The sequence below is a fragment of the Ursus arctos genome, unplaced genomic scaffold (assembly GCF_023065955.2).
Source record: "Ursus arctos isolate Adak ecotype North America unplaced genomic scaffold, UrsArc2.0 scaffold_20, whole genome shotgun sequence".
NCBI lineage: Eukaryota > Metazoa > Chordata > Mammalia > Carnivora > Ursidae > Ursus > Ursus arctos.
In genome coordinates this window covers 8,595,445-8,615,841 of record NW_026622875.1, presented here as the reverse complement: position 1 = coordinate 8,615,841, position 20,397 = coordinate 8,595,445, and the positions used below count along the sequence as shown (strand labels likewise).

General features: G+C 35.4%; 1 protein-coding gene across 4 annotated transcripts in view; it reads left to right on the top strand.

Moving 5' to 3' along the window:
* LEKR1 (leucine, glutamate and lysine rich 1) overlaps positions 1-20,397 on the top strand; it is a 169,940-nt gene that overhangs the window by 53,232 nt on the left and 96,311 nt on the right. For all 4 annotated transcript variants that reach the window (XM_026497347.4, XM_057315998.1, XM_057315997.1 and 1 more), the window contains one exon: positions 14,629-14,748. In XM_026497347.4, the coding sequence (XP_026353132.2) occupies positions 14,629-14,748 (120 nt within the window). The remainder of the gene's footprint in view (positions 1-14,628; positions 14,749-20,397) is intronic.

Sequence of the window (20,397 nt, the reverse complement as noted above, 5' to 3'; positions counted from 1 at the left end):
TGCTCATGGATTAGAAGAACAAATACTAAAATGTCTATGCTATCTAGAGCAATCTATACATTCAATGCAATCCCAATCAAAATTCCATCAGCTTTTTTTCACAGAGCTGGAACCAATAATCCTAAAATTTGTATGGAACCAGAAAAGACCCCAAATAGCTAAAGGAATGTTGAAAAGGAAAACCAAAGCTGGAGGCATCACAATGCCAGACTTCAAGCTGTATTATAAAGCTATAATCATCAAGACAGTATGATTCTGGCACAAAAACAGACACATAGATAAATGGAACAGAATAGAGAACCCAGAAATGGACCCTCAACTCTAGGGTCAACTAATCTTCAACAAAGCAGGAAAGAGTATCCAATGGAAAAATGACAGTCTCTTTAACAAGTGGTGTTGGGAAAATTGGACAGCCACATGCAGGCGAAGGAGACTGGACCATTTTCGTACACCGTATACAAAATTGGACTCAAAATGGAGGAAAGACCTAAATGTGAGAGAGGAACCCATCAGAATCCTAGAGGAGAAGACAGGCAGCAACTTCTGTGACCACGGCCATAGCAGTTTCTAGGTATACAGATCTCCGAAAGCAAGGGAAACAGGCAAAAATGAACTATGGGACTTCATCAAGACAAAAAGCTTTTGCACAGCAAAGGAAACATTTGACAAAACCAAAAGACAGCTGACAAAATGGGAGAAGATATTTGCAAATGTCTTATCAGATTAAGGGCTTGTATCCAAAATCTGTAAAGAACTTACCAAACTCAACAACCGAAAAAACAAAAAATCCAGTCAAGAAATGGAGAGAAGACATGAACAGACATTTCTCCAAAGAAGACATTCAAATGGCTAACAGACACATGAAAAAATGCTCAACATCACTCAGCATCAGGAAAATACAAATCAAAACCATAATGAGATACCATCTCACACTGGTCAGAATGGCTAAAGTAACAGGTCAGTAAATGACAGATGTTGGCGAGAATGCGGAGAAAGGGGAATCCTCTTACACTGTTGGGAATACAAGCTGGTACAGCCACCCTGGAAACAGTATGGGGGTTCCTCAAAAAGTTGAAAATAGACCTGCCCTATGACCCAGCAATTGCACTACTGGGTATTTACCCCAAAGATACAAATGTAGTGATCCAAAAGGACACCTGCACCCCAACGTTTATAGCAGCAGTGTCTACAATAGCCAAACTATGGAAGGAGCCGAGATGTCCACTGACAGATGAATGGATAAAGATGTGGTGGAATACTACTCAGCCATCAAAAAATGACATCTTGCCATTTGTGACAACGTGGTTGGAACTAGAGGGTATTATGCTAAGTGAAATAAGTCAATCAGAGAAAGACAGTTACCATATGATCTCACTGATATGTGGAATTTAAGAAACAAAACAGAGGATCATAAGGGAGGGAAAAATAAAAAGCGATGAAATCAAAGGGAGACAAACCATAAGAGACTCTTAATCATACAAAACAGGGCTGCTGGAAGGGGGGGATGGAGTAACTGAGTGATGGACATTGAGGAGGGCACATGATATAATCAGTACTGGGTATTATATAAGACTGATGAATCATTGACCTTTATCTCTGAAACTAATAATACACTATATGTTAATTAATTGAATTTAAATTAAAAAATAATTTTAAAAGATTTAGTATCTTGGTAGTTGTCAGTATAAATTCTGATTTTTCTCTGTGGTTTGATCGTTCTATTTCTCTATCTCTGTTTCTCTCTCTGCCTCTGTCTCTCTGTGTCTAATATACTTATTTTTATTATGCAAAATAAAAAATATAATTCATTTAATCTAAAGAATTCCTCAAGTGAATGGCAGGCAACCACCTTATGTAATTTTCAAAGAAAAAATATTTGAGGTAACCAAAGGCTCATTCAGATGGATTTTAAAATGCGTTATAAAAACATCTAAAATCCTGCTAGTGAATTTTTGGAATTAGAATTTAGAATGGCCAGCTGAAATGCAGATATCTCAAATAAGTGAGTGAAACAGGCTGGGTGTGAACTACAGTAAACCGGAAAATGTGTGCTCATTAAGGAGGCAGCTGGTCCAGGAGATTGTTTTGGGGGGGAATGTGGGCCCATTGTTTCTGAATTACTTGATTTTTAAAGAAAGGTAGGGAATCTGCATCTTTATGTAAAATCTCTGAAATTTGAAATGGGGGTGCTCATGAGAAGTCAGGTCAAACAAAGCATGTTCAGGGACTGGTTTGCAACTTCAAAATTGGGCAACTGTAAGACTGCACACAACAGAATCCAGGCAAGTCTTCATACCAGCTCAGCTCTGGGTTCTGAACCCTCTAACAAACTGTATAACGATTCTTACCCAACCCTATAATTGAGGTGTTTTTTGTCATCCTGATAAATGTCTGCTTTAAATTAATTTGAGGGGCACCTGGGTGGCGCAGTCGTTAAGCGTCTGCCTTCGGCTCAGGGCGTGATCCTGGCATTCCGGGATCGAGCCCCACATCAGGCTCCTCCGCTATGAGCCTGCTTCTTCCTCTCCCACTCCCCCTGCTTGTGTTCCCTCTCTCGCTGGCTGTCTCTCTCTCTGTCAAATAAATAAATAAATAAATAAATAAATAAATCTTAAAAAAATAATTAATTAATTTGAGACCACGGTGCCATTATTTGATGATCTACAAAGTCACATTACATTTCCTAATGGCATTGAAATTAGAAAACTTTCAGTGTTAAAGCTTCAGGATTTGAGTTAGAAAATATTTAGTGAAACACTGATAGCAGAAAAACAGGCCGAAAATAAAATAGGTTTGTTAACTACAAGAATATTTGGCTATTATCTTATGTCATTTAAAATTTATAGTTGGAGAATATTTCATAATTTTATTTTCTCAGAATATGGCAGGCCAAGTTGAATTTTAAACAAATACTACTGCATTTCTTTTCCTTATCCTCTTTGAATAGTAAAATGAAGTGCATGTTATATCTTGTCAAAAAGATTCTTTGGGCATTTTTAAATGTCACTGTAGTATTAATGAAAATCTTTGAATGATCTTTCATTTGGAAGTAACCATAATAACTCACAGCTCTTTCCTCTATTAAACATTTTGAGAAGAAAATAAAAGTCTTTCTAACAAATTTTCTTTTCTTCCCTCCATTACGCCTGGGCAACCTCTTCCCTCTGTTCTTCTCCCCTTCTTCCTTGCCTGTTTTCAACAGCATTCACGGTGCAGTCTCTAATCAGAAAGTTCTTCATACTTTCAAGGACACACAAAGAGCAGCTGGTTCCTTGCCTCTCCGCCTCCTCTCATCTGCCTTCTTCCTTTACCATCTTTATCCTGCCGTAATGTAACTCTTCATGTTTATCCTCTCCCACATCTAACCCTAAGTCACAGAAAGACAAATACCATGACTTTATTTCCTAATCTTTAATGGTGCCTGTGTGCTATCATGTACATACTGGGCATGTCATACATATTTTTGAGTGGATGACTTCTATTTTTGTTTTTCTTCCCTAGTGTAATTGCAGCTTTATCAGAAGATTAAAAATAGTGACCTGAAGCTGTTACATATTCTCTTTTCCTTGATTGAGGCAGATTGACTATTGCTTCAAACCTAAAAACGGGAAGAAAGGAAGCCTCAAATTTTAATGATTCTTTGAGTATCTTACAGTTCTATGCATTATTTCTAGAAGCTCACGTATAACTCTCTTGAACCTTTTCAAAGAAGAACAGATGTATAGACTAATGTTTAAAACAACTAATGTAAACTAATGATGTTTTGGGGCGCATTAGTAAATGGGCTATTACACTGTGTTGGTATACTCATTTTTGTAAATCTCTATTAATTTATTAGATTAAAATATTATTGTTTGCAATATTATTTACAGTAGCCAAGATGTGGGAGCAACCCAGGTGTCCACTGAATAGACAAATGGAAAAAGATGTGGTGTGTGTGTGTGTGTGTGTGTGTGTGTGTGTGTGTGTGTGTGTAGTGGACTATTATGCAGCCATAAAAAGAAAGATCTTGCCATTTATGACAACATGGATGGACCTAGAGGGTGTTATGCTAAGTGAAGTCACATAGAGAAAAACAAGAACCATATGATTTTCCTTGTATGTGGAATCTAAAAAACAAAACAAATGAGCAAAGAAACAAACAAAAAACAGACTTAAATACAGAGAACAAATGTGCTTGCCAGAGGGGAGGTGGGTAGGGTGATGGGTGAAATAGATAAAGAGGATTTAGAGTTACAAACTTCCAGTTAAAAAATAAATATATCACAGAGATGAAAAGTACAGCATAGGGAATATAGTCAATAATATTGTAATAATGTTCTAAGGTGACAGATGGTGACTGTGCTTATAGTGGTGAGCACTGAGTTAAATATAGGATTGTTGAATCAATATGTTGTATACTGAAACTAATATAACATTGCATGTTAATTGTACTTCACTAAAAAGAAAAGTCAAAGCCCTAAGGAACTGAGGGCAGGCAGTTTATGGCAAAAATCATAGATCTGGATGAATGTAAGAGAATAATTTTTTTTCCCTGTACTAGGAGAGATAAAGACCCTGTGAATTGAGGAAGTGAGAAAAAAGTCAGTAGAGAAGAGAGAGGTTAGGCACTGGTTAGTGTCCCAGAAAAGGAGAGTGCATGATAGAATCCTCAAGTTAGTTTGAAGATATAAAAGAACTGTACTCACTTTCCCTTAGTAACTCTGAAGGGAAACCAAACCCCATGGAGAAGTCCCAAGTCCTAGACAGCACAAAGTGTATTGGTTAAAGTGGGTTCTGCTGTAAGGGACAGAAACCCTACAATGAGGGATTTATACATGTAGAAATTTAAATACATATACTACATATATTATATGTAAATATGTAACATAATTGTTCTAATTAACGATTATGAATGCTTCAAGTTCCATTTCTCTGAATTTTAGTGGTGTACATTTTTTTTTCAGTTTTTTTACTCAGAATATTGCTTTTCTCCAAGTTGCCTATTTATTGTCATGAGCTTATTTCGCTAAATGTTTTCCATGTTTAAGGATTACTAGAAAGCATTCAATCTTCAATCCAACCTTAGAAGTTAATTTTTAGTTTGCTGTATGATAGATCCTGAGCCATACACTATTAAAACTCTTGATTGTAATTAGCTAAAATCTAGCTTGAACCAGCTTGGGCAAAAAGTGTTTAATGGATCACAGATTTCAAGGAAAAAAAATTAAACCTTGGAAGGGCCTATGAAGGAATAACCTTAACAAAGGACATGACCACCCCAATACTTTTTTTTTTTTTAAGATTTTATTTATTTATTTGACAGACAGAGAGGCAGCGAGAGAGGGAACACAAGCAGGGCGAGTGGGAGAGGGAGAAGCAGCCTTCCTGCTGTGCAGGGAACCCAATGCGGGGCTGGATCCCAGAATGCTGGGATCATGACCTGAGCCGAAGGCAGACACTTAAGGACTGAGCCACCCAGGCGCCCCAAGATTTTTTTTAAAGATTTTTGAGAGTACCTTAAAATGGTGGTAATGGTATTTTAAAGTTTTTTACATAAACAATGTGATTTTATTAAGAGCATTTTAAAATGATGGAAATTTCCATTTTTCTCCAAATTGTCTTCTATCCCCCTTACCATCAAGGAAAATACAGTAAAACATTTCACCCCCATTTTGTGAAAATATACATCAACCCTACCATACAGAATTATGTGTTTGTTTTTTTATTAAGTCAGGGTTAAGATTTTTAACTTCTGCTTTATACTAGTACAGCTTGAGTATCATACTTAGTCAGAGGAAGATCTATTTAATAGACTCTGCATATTAAAGAGGCCAGGGGAGTTTTTTTGATTATTGATTCCATTTCATTGCTGGTATCCTGTTCAAATTTTCTATTTCTTTCTGCTTCAATTTTGGGAGGTTATGGTATTATCCATTTAAAAAAATAAAAAATAAAGAGACCAAGGGAGAAATCAAAGACTTGAGTAAAGCTCAAATGAGATTAATTACATGAAATTGATTTAAAAAGCAGTGTTGATTCAGTGCAATGCAAAGTGCCATTCTCTCCCATTGTTGGGAGAGGGTGGAGAGAGACACAGGGAAGAGGAGGGGGAGGGAATGAATATGAATGTGTGATATCAAAGTCAAGACAACAGCTTATTATTGTTAGGCTTTTGAGACCTCTAACTTTTAGCAAAGGTAAATATTCCTCATCCTTCCCTCAATAGGGCAATCACCATTTAGAAGGAGCCAAACTATTAAGGAGTACGTTTGTTATCAATATACTGAAAGTACCTTGATAATGTATACAATAATGACTGGGATAAAATTAGCTACCTCAAAAAAAGGTATGTTTTAGTAACTAAGCCAGAACTTTTGTAGGATGATATAAATAGGTATTACAGTAATTCTATAAGTACAAGTAATAGGATATCACTCAAAAGGAAATTATGTGCTTGCATTCACAAATAATTTTATTTTAAAAAAATTATTTATTTGAGAGAGAGGGAGCACAAGTGAACTCAAGGTGGGCGGGGGAGGAGAGGGAGTGGGAAAGAATCTTCAACGGACTCCGTGCTGAGTGTGGAGCCCAATTCAGGCTTGATCCCACGATGCTGAGATCATGATCCTGAGATCGTGGCCTGAAATCAAGAGTCGGACACTCAACCAGCTGAGCCACCCAGGTGCCCCATAAATAATTTTGTTTTAAATATTGCTACTGTTCTATATACTTGGATGTTAGTGACATTTTTGGGCCCGGGCATTCTCCAATTGACATTTTTGAAGTTGCCACACTCCTGATAATAGGTAAAGAAGTTTGGTTTCTGTCTCCAAAATTTCACAAAGTGCTTAGTGACTTTTCTCTGCAAAATAAGAATTCTTTATGGTTTAATTGAATCCAAATGATTATCTACCTATATACTTGGGCTCCCCACCCCATATTTCCTACTTTCTTGGAAGGCAGTTTAATTTTCTGGATGCATTAGGCCGTGGTTAATTCCAGAGGAGCAGTTACAGAAGCCACTTTTTGTAATTGGCAGTTAGTTGCATGTCCATTTCTGAAATCCATTTCCCAAGAACTCTTGAAGTACTATCTTGTTTTGATTGATTTCTTTGTTGTAGTCCTAATTTTTCCTTTGATAATTGGATGCCTTTGCCTGTCAGATCTTGGTGGGATATAATCCTGAAAACCCCCCACCTCGTTTCTTTAGACCCCTAGCTTCCACCTGTCATCTTAAATTGCTGCAAAACCAGTTTGAGGGAAAGACTAAAAATAAAGGAATCCTTAGATCCAGGAATTTGACATAAAAGAATATAGGTTACAGGTGGTAAAATCCCCGGTGATGTGATTAGCTTTCTTGTGTTTTCTAAAGTGTTTGATTACAGAGTGGAGGGAAGTTAAAAGGGTGTTTTTAAAATATTTTCCTTTAGAATATTTTCATTATGAGTGATATTAATAGATGATCCAAATGGAAATAATTAAGAGACTATAATATTTTTCCCAAATTTGTTTTACAACTCTGTGATTCTCACACAACTCATTTTAGTCAAGTTAGCTAAGGGAAAAGCTGGGAAATAGATAAGGGTAATAAATGTGTTGTTCTCTTGGGTGCATTGGCAAGAGGTTTATAATACTAGTCATCTAACTTCCAGCACAGGACTGTCTACGCTAGAACATGCTGTTAGTCCCTCCTATTTTCAGGAACACCCTCTCACTAGAAAACAACGTGTCCTCACATCAACATAGTATTCAACTTTAGTGCAGAATTATGGCTGTTAAGAAAAATGTGTGCTTGCCCAGTACATACTTTATTATAATATTATGTGAATTGTTTATTTTATAAAGTTGATATATACAGTAAAGCAAACATGAGTGCCTTTCCAGGTATGGCATTTTAAACCATATCAGTGTAATTCTAAAGAACTGAAGTTAGCTTACATAGCCAGAACAGAGTGAAGTAACGTGGCCTAACTTCTCAGGGAGTATTGTTAGAGGGCCTGAGATGCTATTTATATGTAACGTTCATTTGGGGAACATATTAAAAGAAGTAAACTTGGAAAGTGTTTTAATGTGAATTTTTTTTAATTATAAAAAGGAAAATATTTTGTAAAAATACAAGCTTAGAATTCTTTTCTGGGTAAATCTTAGTGTTGGAGTGGGCTTTAATTAAGTAATGTTTAATACAAATGTCATTTAATCCAGCAGGATATTAGCTTAAATTTTCTTCTAGTATTTCTGGATTTTTCCACGTTTACCAATCTTCATTGTTTATACACACATAATAAGCTACCTAGGTGTTTATTTAAATTCTATTTTATTCTTATAAATTTTTATTGAAGTACAATATAGAGACAAATGCATAAATGTACATGTATAGCTAAATTAAATTTCACAAAGTGAATCTCCCTTGTAATCAGTACCCAGATCATGAAACAGAACATAACATCCTTCCAGAAGCTTTCTTTGCCTCTTTAACTGTCACCCACCCAAAGGAATTTACTATCTAGATTTATAACACCATAGATCAATTTTACCTTTTTAAAAACTTTATGTAAATAGAATTATATAGTGTACCTTCTTTTATCTGCTTTCCTTCACTTAACATTATGTTTGTGAGATGCATCTATGTTGTATTGGGTAGCTGCTGTTCATTCCTTTGCTGTTCAGTTTTCTATGGTATGAATATACCACAGTGGACTTATCTGCTCTGCTGTGGATGGGCATTTGGACTGTTTTTGATTCAGGGCTATTATAATCACTTGTGCCGTGAGCATTCATGTGCATGTCTTTGGTGAATAGAGGAGCACATTTCTGTTGGGTATGTACTAGGTGTGGAAATTCTGGATCATGGATTATACATATGGCCAGGTTTATAGATCCGACTATGTATTCAAAGTATTTGTGTTAATTTACATTCCCACTAGAAGTATTTGAAAGCTTTTATTGATCTGTAAATTATAGCTGTTCTTTTTCCTCTATAATTGGTCTTGGTATTCTGTCCATGCCAGGACACAGAGATCTACTTTATTCTTTTTTCTTTTTTATATAGTATTACATAGGAATATAGGTTATTTAGTGTTCCTCTAGTATTGACCATGAAAGTTGTTTCCTTTTATTTTGCTATTAAAAATATTGTATAATCTCCAAAATTTAAAATACACCCTTTTTATACAATTTATACTACAGATGTTTGACATGCACAAATTATTCATTGCATATGTACATGTGATTTTTTTTAACTTTTTGTTTTGAAACAATTTTGATTTGTAGAAGATTGCAAAAATAGTACAGAGAGTTTCCATATGCCTAGCTTCCCCTAATGTTAATACCTTACACAACTATTGTACAACTATAAAAACTAAGAAATTAACATTGGTACAATACTATTAACTAACCTACAGACTTTATTTGATTGTATCAGTTTTGCCACTAACATCTTTTTCTCCAGTCCAGGATTCAATCTGGAATCACTCACTGCATTTCGAGCTCATACTATCTTAGCCTTCTTTGGTCTGTGACAGTTCCTTAATCTTTGCCTTTCATGACCCACGGCTTTTCAACAGTACTTTTCAGTTATTTTGTAGAATATCCCTCAATTTGGGTTTGTCTGATATTTACTCATAATTATATTGAGATTATTCCTTTTTGGCAAGAATACCACAGAAGTGATGTGCCCTTCTCAGTGCGTATCATGGTAGAGTGTATCTGCTGTCAATATGTCTGCTTACAGGTGATGTTAACCTTGATCACTTGGCTAAGGTGGTGTTTGCCAGGTTCCTCCACTGTAAAATTATTATTTTTCCCTTTGCAATTAATACATATCTTGGAGTAAATACTTCCCTTATTCATTCTATACTTATTAATTGTAATTTCTTTGTGAGGGAAGGGCTCTTCTTTCTCTTCCACTTATTAATATCAGTGTGGAATAATTCACTTTTATTTTGTGGGTTATACTCAAATACTATAGTTATTTATTTTGTTTCTAAACTGTTCCAGTTTTGGCTATTAGGAGTTCTCAGGTGGCATCTGTGCCCTGTCTTTCTTGAGCTCTTCCTTACTTTCTGGCACCACAAAATGTTCTAGGCTTGCCTTAGATTTTCCCTGCCCCAACTAATTCTGGAATCAACCAGTTCTCTAAGATGCCTTGGTTTTTTTTATTGGAAAATGGTATTTAGAAATCAAGATGTCAGAATTGGGTGTGCTCATTGCTACTGGGGTAGCTTGCTTCTGAGCATTGATTGTTTTTTGTCATTTATACGTTTCTCTTGGATCATGACATTCAGAATACCCATTCATTGTTGTTGTTGTTTTTAAAATAAATGCATTTAAGACTATAAGTTTTTCTCTGAGTACTTTGATATATAATGTTTCCATTATTTATTTCTAAATAGTTTATAATTTTCATTTTTGTTTCCTCTTTGGCCCAGTGTTTGTTACATGTATGTTTAAGTTTCCATGTATGTAGATTTTTAAATTGGCTTTTTGTTGTAAATGTTTCATGTAATTTTACTGTAAGCAATGAATGTGCATATATGATTTTTTTCTTTTTAAGAACATATTAAAATTTTAATTGTGGCTGGTTACGTGGTCAGCTTTTATGATTATATCATGTGTTTGAAAGAATGATTATTATATCCAATTATATCCATACATCAAGTTTGTTAATTCTGTTATTCAAATCTTGAATATCTTTACTATTTTTCATATCATTGAAGCCATTCCATTTCTGTGAGAAATGTGTTAATACCTCCCATTATGATTAAAAATTTGTTCTCAATTTGATTTTGAACAGATACTTCTTTATGTTTTGAAGTCATGTTTTGGGTATGTAAAAGTTCATGATTATTATTTTTCTTGTAGTTTGGGATTTTTATCAAAACTAAAGAGTTCTATTTATTGCTAGTTATTAATATTAATATGTATCTTTTATCATTTTTAAAGCATCTATCTGGTATATATTTTTCTAACCTTTTATTTTCTACATTTGTTAATTTTTTTTTTTTTTTTTTTTTTTTAAGATGTAACTCCTGAAAACAACATTTGGCTGATTTGTTTTCTCTTAGTATGCCAAAAGAAATACTTGTCAGGGTACAAAGTGAGGCTGAAAATAGGAGAATTTATTAAAAATATTTTAAAAGTGCATTTAGACTTTCAGAACCTCTCTCCCACTCTTCCTCCCAAAAGGCTTTTATTTACCTTGTCCTGACTCTGGCAGATGGCATAAGTATTATCAAAATAGCTGATTCCCCACATGATCTCCCCACAGTTGAAGCCCATCATTTAGCAATTCCACTGCACACTACAGAAGCTTAATGCATTTCAGTGCCTCATTTGTTAGGTTTTTTTAAAGAGAAAATAGTATAATAAATATGCAGATTCAAAAATTACCATGATTTTTGTCATATGTGTTTTATATGTCCCTTTTTTTTTTGTTTTTTTGCTAAAGTAACTTAAGGAAAATCCAAGACTGCATGCTATTTTCATCCCTATTTACTTCAGAGAGATGTGCCATTTTCTCATATAACAACAGTATCATTATCCCCAAATTAGCAATAGTTCCTCTGTATTTTCTAATTCCCAGTTCATAATCAAATTTCCTTAATATTTAAAATAATTGTTCATTTGTTTGAATCTGGTTCTATACAAGGTCCACATGTCACTTTTGTTGCTTCTCTTTTATTTAGAAAAGCCACCCTCCCCCCTTTCCTCCCTTCGTCATTATTGACTTGCAGAAACTGGACCAATTGTCTTCATTTGTAAATATGAATAGACAACAAAGGATCTCCAGACTGTAAGGGAGGCTTCAAATGTGAAAGAGAAAAAACAAAGCAAAGAAAAAATTGAAAAACCCAGAGGAAACAGAAGCAATGCAGTAAGCTGAAGAAAACTAAAACACAGTGTAATTGATATAAAAATTATCATCAAAAGAATAAGAGAAGAAATTGTATCTATGAAATGAGAACAAGGGGTAATAAAAAAAAGGAACCTTTTGAAGAATAAGAAAGAATTCCTGATAATTAAAATATGATAGCAGAATTAAAAATTTCATAGGCAGAATGGAAGATAATGAAACTAAAACAAAATGTCCAAAGTAGTAAGATGGCAAAAAAATTTAAGAAAATTAGATTTCTCCAGATGGTTCCACATCCAAATAGAAGGATGTTCCAGAAAGGAAACAGAAAATGAAGGGGAAGGAATCATTCTCCCTAGGGTAAAGTTCCTGAAACTAAACATCCGTTTCCAAAACAAATACTCATGAAGTGCCCAGCACAGAGAATGACAAAAGACTGACAATAATATATTGTGATGAAATTTAAGAATACTAAGTGAAAAGAAAAAATTTTAAGCTTCGGAACCAGGGCTTGGGCAGAGTGGGGAGAACCTACCATGTATCATACAAAGTAAGAATTAGAATGCCACTGGACTTTGCAGAAACAGCACTGGAAATTAGGAAATAGAGGACAGACAGTGACCTAATTTGTGCATAAAAAATATTTTTCTCATCTGTGATTCTATATTCAGCTAAACTGTCCAGTCTGAGATATAGTAAAGACATTTTCAGATAGTCACATTCTCAAAATTACCTCTCATGCACAAAACGCTCCTGGAGGAATTTTTCTACCGAAAGGAGCATACCATAGAGGAGGAAGCCTTTAGAGCAAGGATATAGAGGACTTGACATGAAATGGACTCTGGGAAACAAACAGAGGGCGTCAGAGGGCAGGGGGGCGGGGGAATGGGATAGGCTGGTGATAGGTATTAAAGAGGGCACGTATTGCATGGTGCGCTGGGTGTTATACGCAAGTAATGAATCATGGAACTTTACATCAAAAACTAGGGGTGTACTATATGGTGACTAACATAATGTAATAAAAAAATATTAAAAAAAAAAAAAAAGAGAGAGAGAGCTGAGGACAGTTCCTGAAATGACAAGAAAGGGAAGTCCCAGGATGATAGTTGTATAGTCAATTGAGAGAATACCCAGACTGGAGCAGGGGAATAGAGAGCTCTGGGAAGAATGTTTCCTGGAAAATAAATCATATGGAAGAGTTTTCTGCTGTGTCTGAAGGTGTTGAGAAAGAAGAATTACACCTCTGTCAGATTTGGAAGATGTGTCAGTAATAGGTACAGAGAAAACTAAGAAGAAAAGGAGATGGTTTTTTAATTCAGGGACAACAAAAAGTTGTACAGGAAAAGAAATGTGATCATATCATAACACGTGGCTCACTAGTGAAGAATAATGTAAATACTAAATTAAAAGGTTGATTTAACTAAACTGGGTGGGTGAGATGGGGAAGGCGGTGTGTTTGTATGTGTGTATAAAAGTATAGGTATGTGTAGGAGGGTCATTCTTATTAGGATTAGGATAGAAGCTGCTAGCTACCTACCCTAACATCATTCTTCCTTCTTTCTTAGTAATAGAACTGTGGCTATATCTGCTTTACTTGGAATAGGTATGGCCATGTGTCTAATGTCTAGTTCAGCAGAAGCAGCTGCTGGTACTTCCAAGAAGTTTCCTTAAAACAGAGTGAGCGTTATTCTCCTCTTGCTGCTGGTCTGGAATGGGAAAAGAATTGTTGGGGTTTCTGCCACTATCATGGTCAATGAAAATAACACACACCAAATATGGTAGACCAGAGAGTTGGAAGGATCCTGGGGCTTGATGACTCTATAAAGCTATTATTATCAGCATTGGATTGCCTAATAATACATTTGTTTTATGCGATGTAATATACTCTTGTAATTTGAGCTATCATATTTAGGTCTCATAGGAGCAGAATCAGATCTTAACTGATTTGTAAATTACTAGGTAATATCTAAACTGAAATATTAAGGAATAACAATATAAGCATGTTATTTAGTAATATAAAAGTAAATACTAGGGGGCCCCTGGGTGGCTTAGTTGGTTAAGCATCTGTCTTCTGCTTGAGTCATGATCCTGGGGTCCTGGGATCGAGTCTACGGCCATACCACCCTGAACGCGCCCGATCTCATCTGGGGTACTGGGATCGAGTCCCACATCCTGCTCCCTGCTCAGTGGGGAGTCTCCTTCTCTGCTTCTCCTTCTTCCTCTGCCCCTCCCCCTGCTCATGTGCTGTCTCTCTCTCTCTCACACTCATTCTCTCAAATAAATTTAAAGAAAAAAAAAAGAAGTAAATACTGGAGGAATAAGGGAAAAAAAGTTGAAAGTTGTGTTAGGCAGTGGGAATTGAGGTAAAGGCAAATGATTACTGTATTTTCTTTAGCTCTTTTAGTAATATTTGACATTTGGAATTGTATACATGTATTACTTTAATAAAAATTACATTGATATTTGTTTAGTTACATTTTAATTAGTAATGCAAATGAAAATACATGTTTATTGTAAAAAATTTGAACAATACAGAAGATATAGAGTAAAAGTTTTGCCTCCCTTCCATGTTCTTTGCCTTTCCCCTTCCCATCAGTTCCACTCTCCTCCCTAGGGATAATGGTGTTTAATATGTGTCTCTCCATACTTTTTCTGTACATTCATTTAGCGTATATAAAGATGCATAGTTTTTTAACATTTATTTTTATTAAAAATGCATTTAAATTTTAATTCAATAAAATTCTAAGAATGAAATTTTTAAGCTTGTAATGGATGTTGTTTGTTTATATTTTTAGAATTCGAGATGTAAGCATGCAGTTAAAAAGTCAACAAAATGAATTTCAGAGAGTACAGAAAGAATTGAGTCATTTGCAACATGAATTAAAAATTAAGCAGAGACCATCACAAGTATTCAGGTAAGATTATCTTTAAAGAATTGAAAATGATAAGGATTGAAAAAGAATATTTAATACTATGTAAACATTCAAACAGATTTTAGTAACATAGTTTCTATATTCAGTGTGGTTGAAAAAAAAGGAAACAACTTCACTTGGGTTTTTTTTTTTACCATTATCTCAACTGAATAGTTTTAGCAGTACATTTAAATCAGGCAAACACCTTGCTTTTTTTGTGCAGTAACATTTAGAATGAAAGCACAGTCACTAATTTATTATTTTTTTTTACCAGTATTTTTTGGTGTATTCAATTCCCTGCCTGATAGTCCAGTGATACAAAAAGTAATAGAAGAATGGGATAAATTTTTTTAAATTTACTTATTTATTTGAGAGAGAGGGAAAAAGTGCTCATGTGTGCATGAGTGGGGGAGAAGCAGAGGGAGAGAATCTTCAAGCAGACTGCCTGCCGAGTGTGGAGCCCAGGTGGGGGCTCATCTCAGGACCCAGCGATGATGACCTGAACCGAAACCAGGTGTTGGATGCTTAATCAACTGAGCCATCCAGGCACCCCTAGACCAGGGTAACTTTCTAAATGATAGTTAATAGACCACGTAAATTTCAAAATCTTCAACATAAATGATGTTAATTCTGCTTTTATATAATTTTTGGAGGGTTTATAATACCTGAAGGCAAAACACAATGTTATAAATAAATTAGGAAGTTCATTTTCTTTTATAAAATTGGAATTGAATATATTGAGAATATCAGATTCTTTTCAAAATTGAGTAACTTAGCTCTTAGAAAAGGGAAAAAATTAAATGAACATTATAAATAGACACAGGTTCTGGGTTACTAAAAAAACATACTTTTTCAATCTACTAGTTGTTACCAGAAACATTGTTCCATTAAAAAAATTACCTGGGCTAATAATTTTTTAATATACTATCTGGTGATCATCTGCTGGTCAATTACCTTTCTTAAGTGCCTTGCACATAATGACGCTCAATAAATAATTTTTGAATCAATGAGCCTACTCATAAAACAGATGATCATTTTTGTCATCAGGAATCTTCTCTGCTCTGTCCTAGAAATCTGGTATTGAACCAGCAGGTGATTCCGGTTCTCCACTTTAGTCAGGCCAACCAGTGCTTCAACTCAGCTCTTCCCATAGCTCTGGCTCAGGTCTGCTAAGGAAGTCCCATTTATTTTATCCACTAATGCCCTTGTGGGTGGTAGGATTGACTGAATTTTAAAGTTTAGACCAGGATTAGATTAAATAATTAATGCTGCTTCAAAATATTAAGACTGGCAAAATGTTCATTATTCACATTTTACATGTGATTTGTAACATTTTAAATTCTTGAAAAAACTGAGGCATGTTTGTTATTTTTATTGTATTCTCATTTTATCATTTTGAGTTATACTTTTAACTGCCAAGTTTTTAAAAAAAAATTTCAATAGATATGTGACTTTTGTTTATTTTTAGCTAAAAGATACAAATTGGGAGTCTGGGGTCTGACTTATATAAAAACATAGCACTTACTAAAAAACAATTTTGGAAGTAACCATCTAACTAAACAGTACAAATAAAAGTTTATGATATACAAATAGAAATGATTACTGGTTTTATTCCTCACTAGTAGGTACATTATGGATAGGCACAGACAGTCTGGTGAAAATAAAATCAAAGTTTATAGGGTCACCAATTTTGTTGCATTACTAAAAGCTGATTTTAAAGTAGTTTATCTTAAAAATACCTACTAGAATACAGAAGAAAAGGAGCTTATCATCTCTCTAAATGTGGCAAAGAAAAGCAGCATGAACTTTAGGTACTCAGATATAATAATTTTATTTGTGGAGCCCAAAAGGAACTCCTCCCCCCCCTTTTTTTAAGATTTTATTTATTTGTCAGAGAGAGAGAGAAAGAGCAGAAGCAGGGGGAGTGGAGGCAAATGGGGAAGCAGGCCCCCTGCTGAGCAAGGAGCCTGATGAGGGACTCGATTCCAGGACCCTGGGATCATGACCTGAGCTGAAGGCAGATGCTTAACCGACTGAGCCACCCAGGTGTCCCAAAAGGAACTTTCAGTAGATCAATGAACTATGTCTTTGAGTTGCATTGCTCTTTTAAAATTATTCTGTCATTTACTTAATTGTAATTGGGCTTAATCACCTAGCCTCCAGAAAAATGTTCTTCATTGTCTGTTTTTCCTGACATCATTTCCAACCTGTTTCTTGCAAGGAGGTGATCAGGAGTAGGTGTGGTCTGTCTCAATTGGCTCAGCACATCTGCTATTCAGAATAAAATGCCTTTGAGAATGGAAATTAAGTGTAGAAGGCCTGTAAAATGAACACCAAAAAATAGTATGGCATATAAGTATATTTCACTTTATGCAAATCTGTATATAAATCCAGTGCTCCAAATCAATCCATATTTGAAATATTTTAGACAGTGTTTACTTTCAGAGGATTCCTATTGCAAATTTTTCATAAATTGTTTGAAATTTAAAGTACTTTTTTTTTTTTTTAGAGATGAGGAGTGGGAAGGAAGAGGGGGAGAAAGAGATGGAGAGAGAGAATCTTAGCATGCTCCACATCCAGCACGGAGCCCAATGTGGGGCTCGATCTCACAACCCTGAGATCATGACCTGAGCCAAAATCAAGAGTTGGACTCTTAAGTGACTGAGCCATCCAAGTGCCCCCTTTCTTTTTTAATTTGTAAATCTAGACTCTGTCATCTGGCTTTATTTATTTATTTTTTTGTAGCCTCAATCTCATAGTTTATCATATCACATCTTATTTTAAACAGTTTTGTTGATATCCTGCCCCACTGACATTTGGTGACCTGATAGGCTAAGTGACACTCATTTTTTTTTGTTAAGTCAATCATTCCATTATTTAATAACAGAATCTGGCACATAGTAGGGACTCAGAAATATTTATTTAATTATTGAATGATAATGGCTATATTTTGAGCATTTCCAGGTAATATTTGAACTTTAAAGATCCCTTCTAAAGATAAAAATCTTAATCTGTTACTCTAAAGTGGATAATCTGGAGCATTGCATGGGTTACATCAGTTACTTACTACAAAATTCACTCATGTTAAGAGCACAATATATTGATTTTTGCACAGTAAGACCTACTAAGTTGTGCAACCGTTACCACATCTGGTATTGGAACATTTGAGTCACTCCTAAGATTCGCGTGCCATTTGCACTCAATCTCTGTTCTTACCACCCATCCTGACAACCACTAATGTGTTTCTATGGATTTGCATTTTTCTGGACATTTTGGATATATGGAATCAGACAATGTGATCTGATTCTACTTTTTGTTTATTCATTTGTGTTTTTTTTTTTAATTCCACATGCAAATGAAATCATATGGTATTTGTCTTTCTTAGTCTGATGTACTTCACTTAGCATAATACCCTGTTGTGGGTTTATTTCTGGGCTTTCTGTTCTGTTGCAGTTATCTATGTATCTGTTTTTGTGCCAATACCATACTGTTTTGATTTCTACAGCTTTGTAGTAGTATATCTTGAAATCTGGATTTGTGATTATCTCCAGCTTTGTTTTTCTTCCTTAATGTTGACTTGGCTATTTGAGGTCTTTTTATGGCCTATGCAAATTGCAAATTTCTCACTTTAAATGGAAAGCTAGAAATGGTTAAGCTTAGTGAGGAAGGCATGTCAAAAGCCAAGATATGCCCAACAATAGTCAAATTATGGAAAGAGCCCAAATTTCCATCTACTGATAAATGAAAAAAGAAAGTGTGTGTGGGGGCGCCTGGGTGGCACAGCGGTTAAGCGTCTGCCTTCGGCTCAGGGCGTGATCCCTGTGTTATGGGATCGAGCCCCACATCAGGCTCCTCCTCTATGAGCCTGCTTCTTCCTCTCCCACTCCCCCTGCTTGTGTTCCCTCTCTCACTGGCTGTCTCTATCTCTGTCAAATAAATAAATAAAATCTTAAAAAAAAAAAAAAAGTGTGTGTGTATAATGGAATATTACTCAACCATCAAGAAGAATAAAATCTTGCCATTTGCAATGATGTAGATGGAGCTACAGTGTATTATGCTAAGTGAAATAAGCCAGTCACAGAAAGACAAATACCATATGGTTTCAGTCATATGTGGAATTTAAGAAACAAAACAGATGAACACAGGGGAAGGGGAAAAAAAGAGAGAGAGTGGGAAGCAAACCATAAGAGACTCTTAACTATAGAGAACAAACTGAGTGTTGATGGAGGGGGGTGGGTGGGGGATGGGCTAGATGGGTGGTGGGTATTAAGGAAGACACTAATTGTGATGAGCACTGGGTGTTATATGTAAGTGATGAATCACTCAATTCTACATCTGAAACCAATTTTATCATATATGTTAATTAACTAGAATTTAAATAAAAACCTGAAGTCAGGAAACAAACAAAAAGCCAAGATATGCCAAAAGCTAGGCCTCTTGTGCCAGTTATCCAAGTTGTGGATGCAAAAAAAAAGTTCTTGAAGGAAATTAAAAGTGTTACTCCAGTGAACACATGAGTGATAGGGAAGCCAAACAGCCTTCTTACTGATATGGAGAAAATTTTAGTGGTCTGGATAGAATATCAAACCAGCCCCAACAGTCCCTTAAGCCAAAGCTTAATCCAGAGCAAGGCCCCAACTCTTCAATTCTATGAAGGCTGAGAAAGGTAAGGAAGTTGTTGAAGAAAAGTTTGAAGCTAGCAGAGGTTGGCTGATGACATTTAAGAAAAGAAGCGCTCGCCATAACATCAAAGTGCAAGATGCAGCAACAAGTGCTGAAGTAGAAGGTATACGGCCAGTTTGCTGAAGATCTAGCTGAGAAAAGTGATGCGGCGGCCACACTAAAAGCAGATTTCCGATTTAGACAAACAGTCTTCTATTGGGAAGAGATGCCACCTAGGACTTGCTTAGCTAGAGAGGAGAAGTCAATGCCTGTTTTTAAAGCTTCAGAGAAAGGCTGACTCTCTTGTTAGGGGCTAATGCAGCTGGTGATTTTAAGTTGAAGCCAGTGCTCATTTATAATTTTGAAAATTCAAGAGCCCTTAAGAATTATGCTAAATCTACTCTGCCTATACTCTAGAAATGGAACAACAAAGCCTGGATGATAGCAAATAGGTATATGATACGGTTTACTAAATATTTTAAGCCTATTGTTGATGCTGACTGCTCAGAAAAAAATATTCCTTTCAAAATATGACTGCTCATTGACAATGCACCTGGTCATCCAAAGACAATTTAAGCCTGCTCATTTTTTAAAAACACTTGAAATGTTCCTAATCTTATAATCATATAAAAAAATTTGATAAGTTTTTTCCAAATTGGACAATGTATAATATTTACACAGTGTTATCAGTAATGATCCATAAAGCTGAAAAAATCTTTTAAAACTACCAATAATAAAAAACTAATGGCCATGCTAGATGAGAGGCTATATAATTTTTATATTCTCCCCACATAAAGTATTATATAAAATGGTTCTCATATGAACAAGTGGTTGTAGAACATGTGGACAAAAATTGCAAATAGGGAGCCTGGTTTGCTCAAGTTGGTTAAGCCTCTGACTCTTGGTTTCAGCTCAGGTCATGATCTCAGGGTCATGGGATCAAGCCCTGAGTTGGCCTCTGTACTCAGTATGGAGTCTGCTCTAGATTCT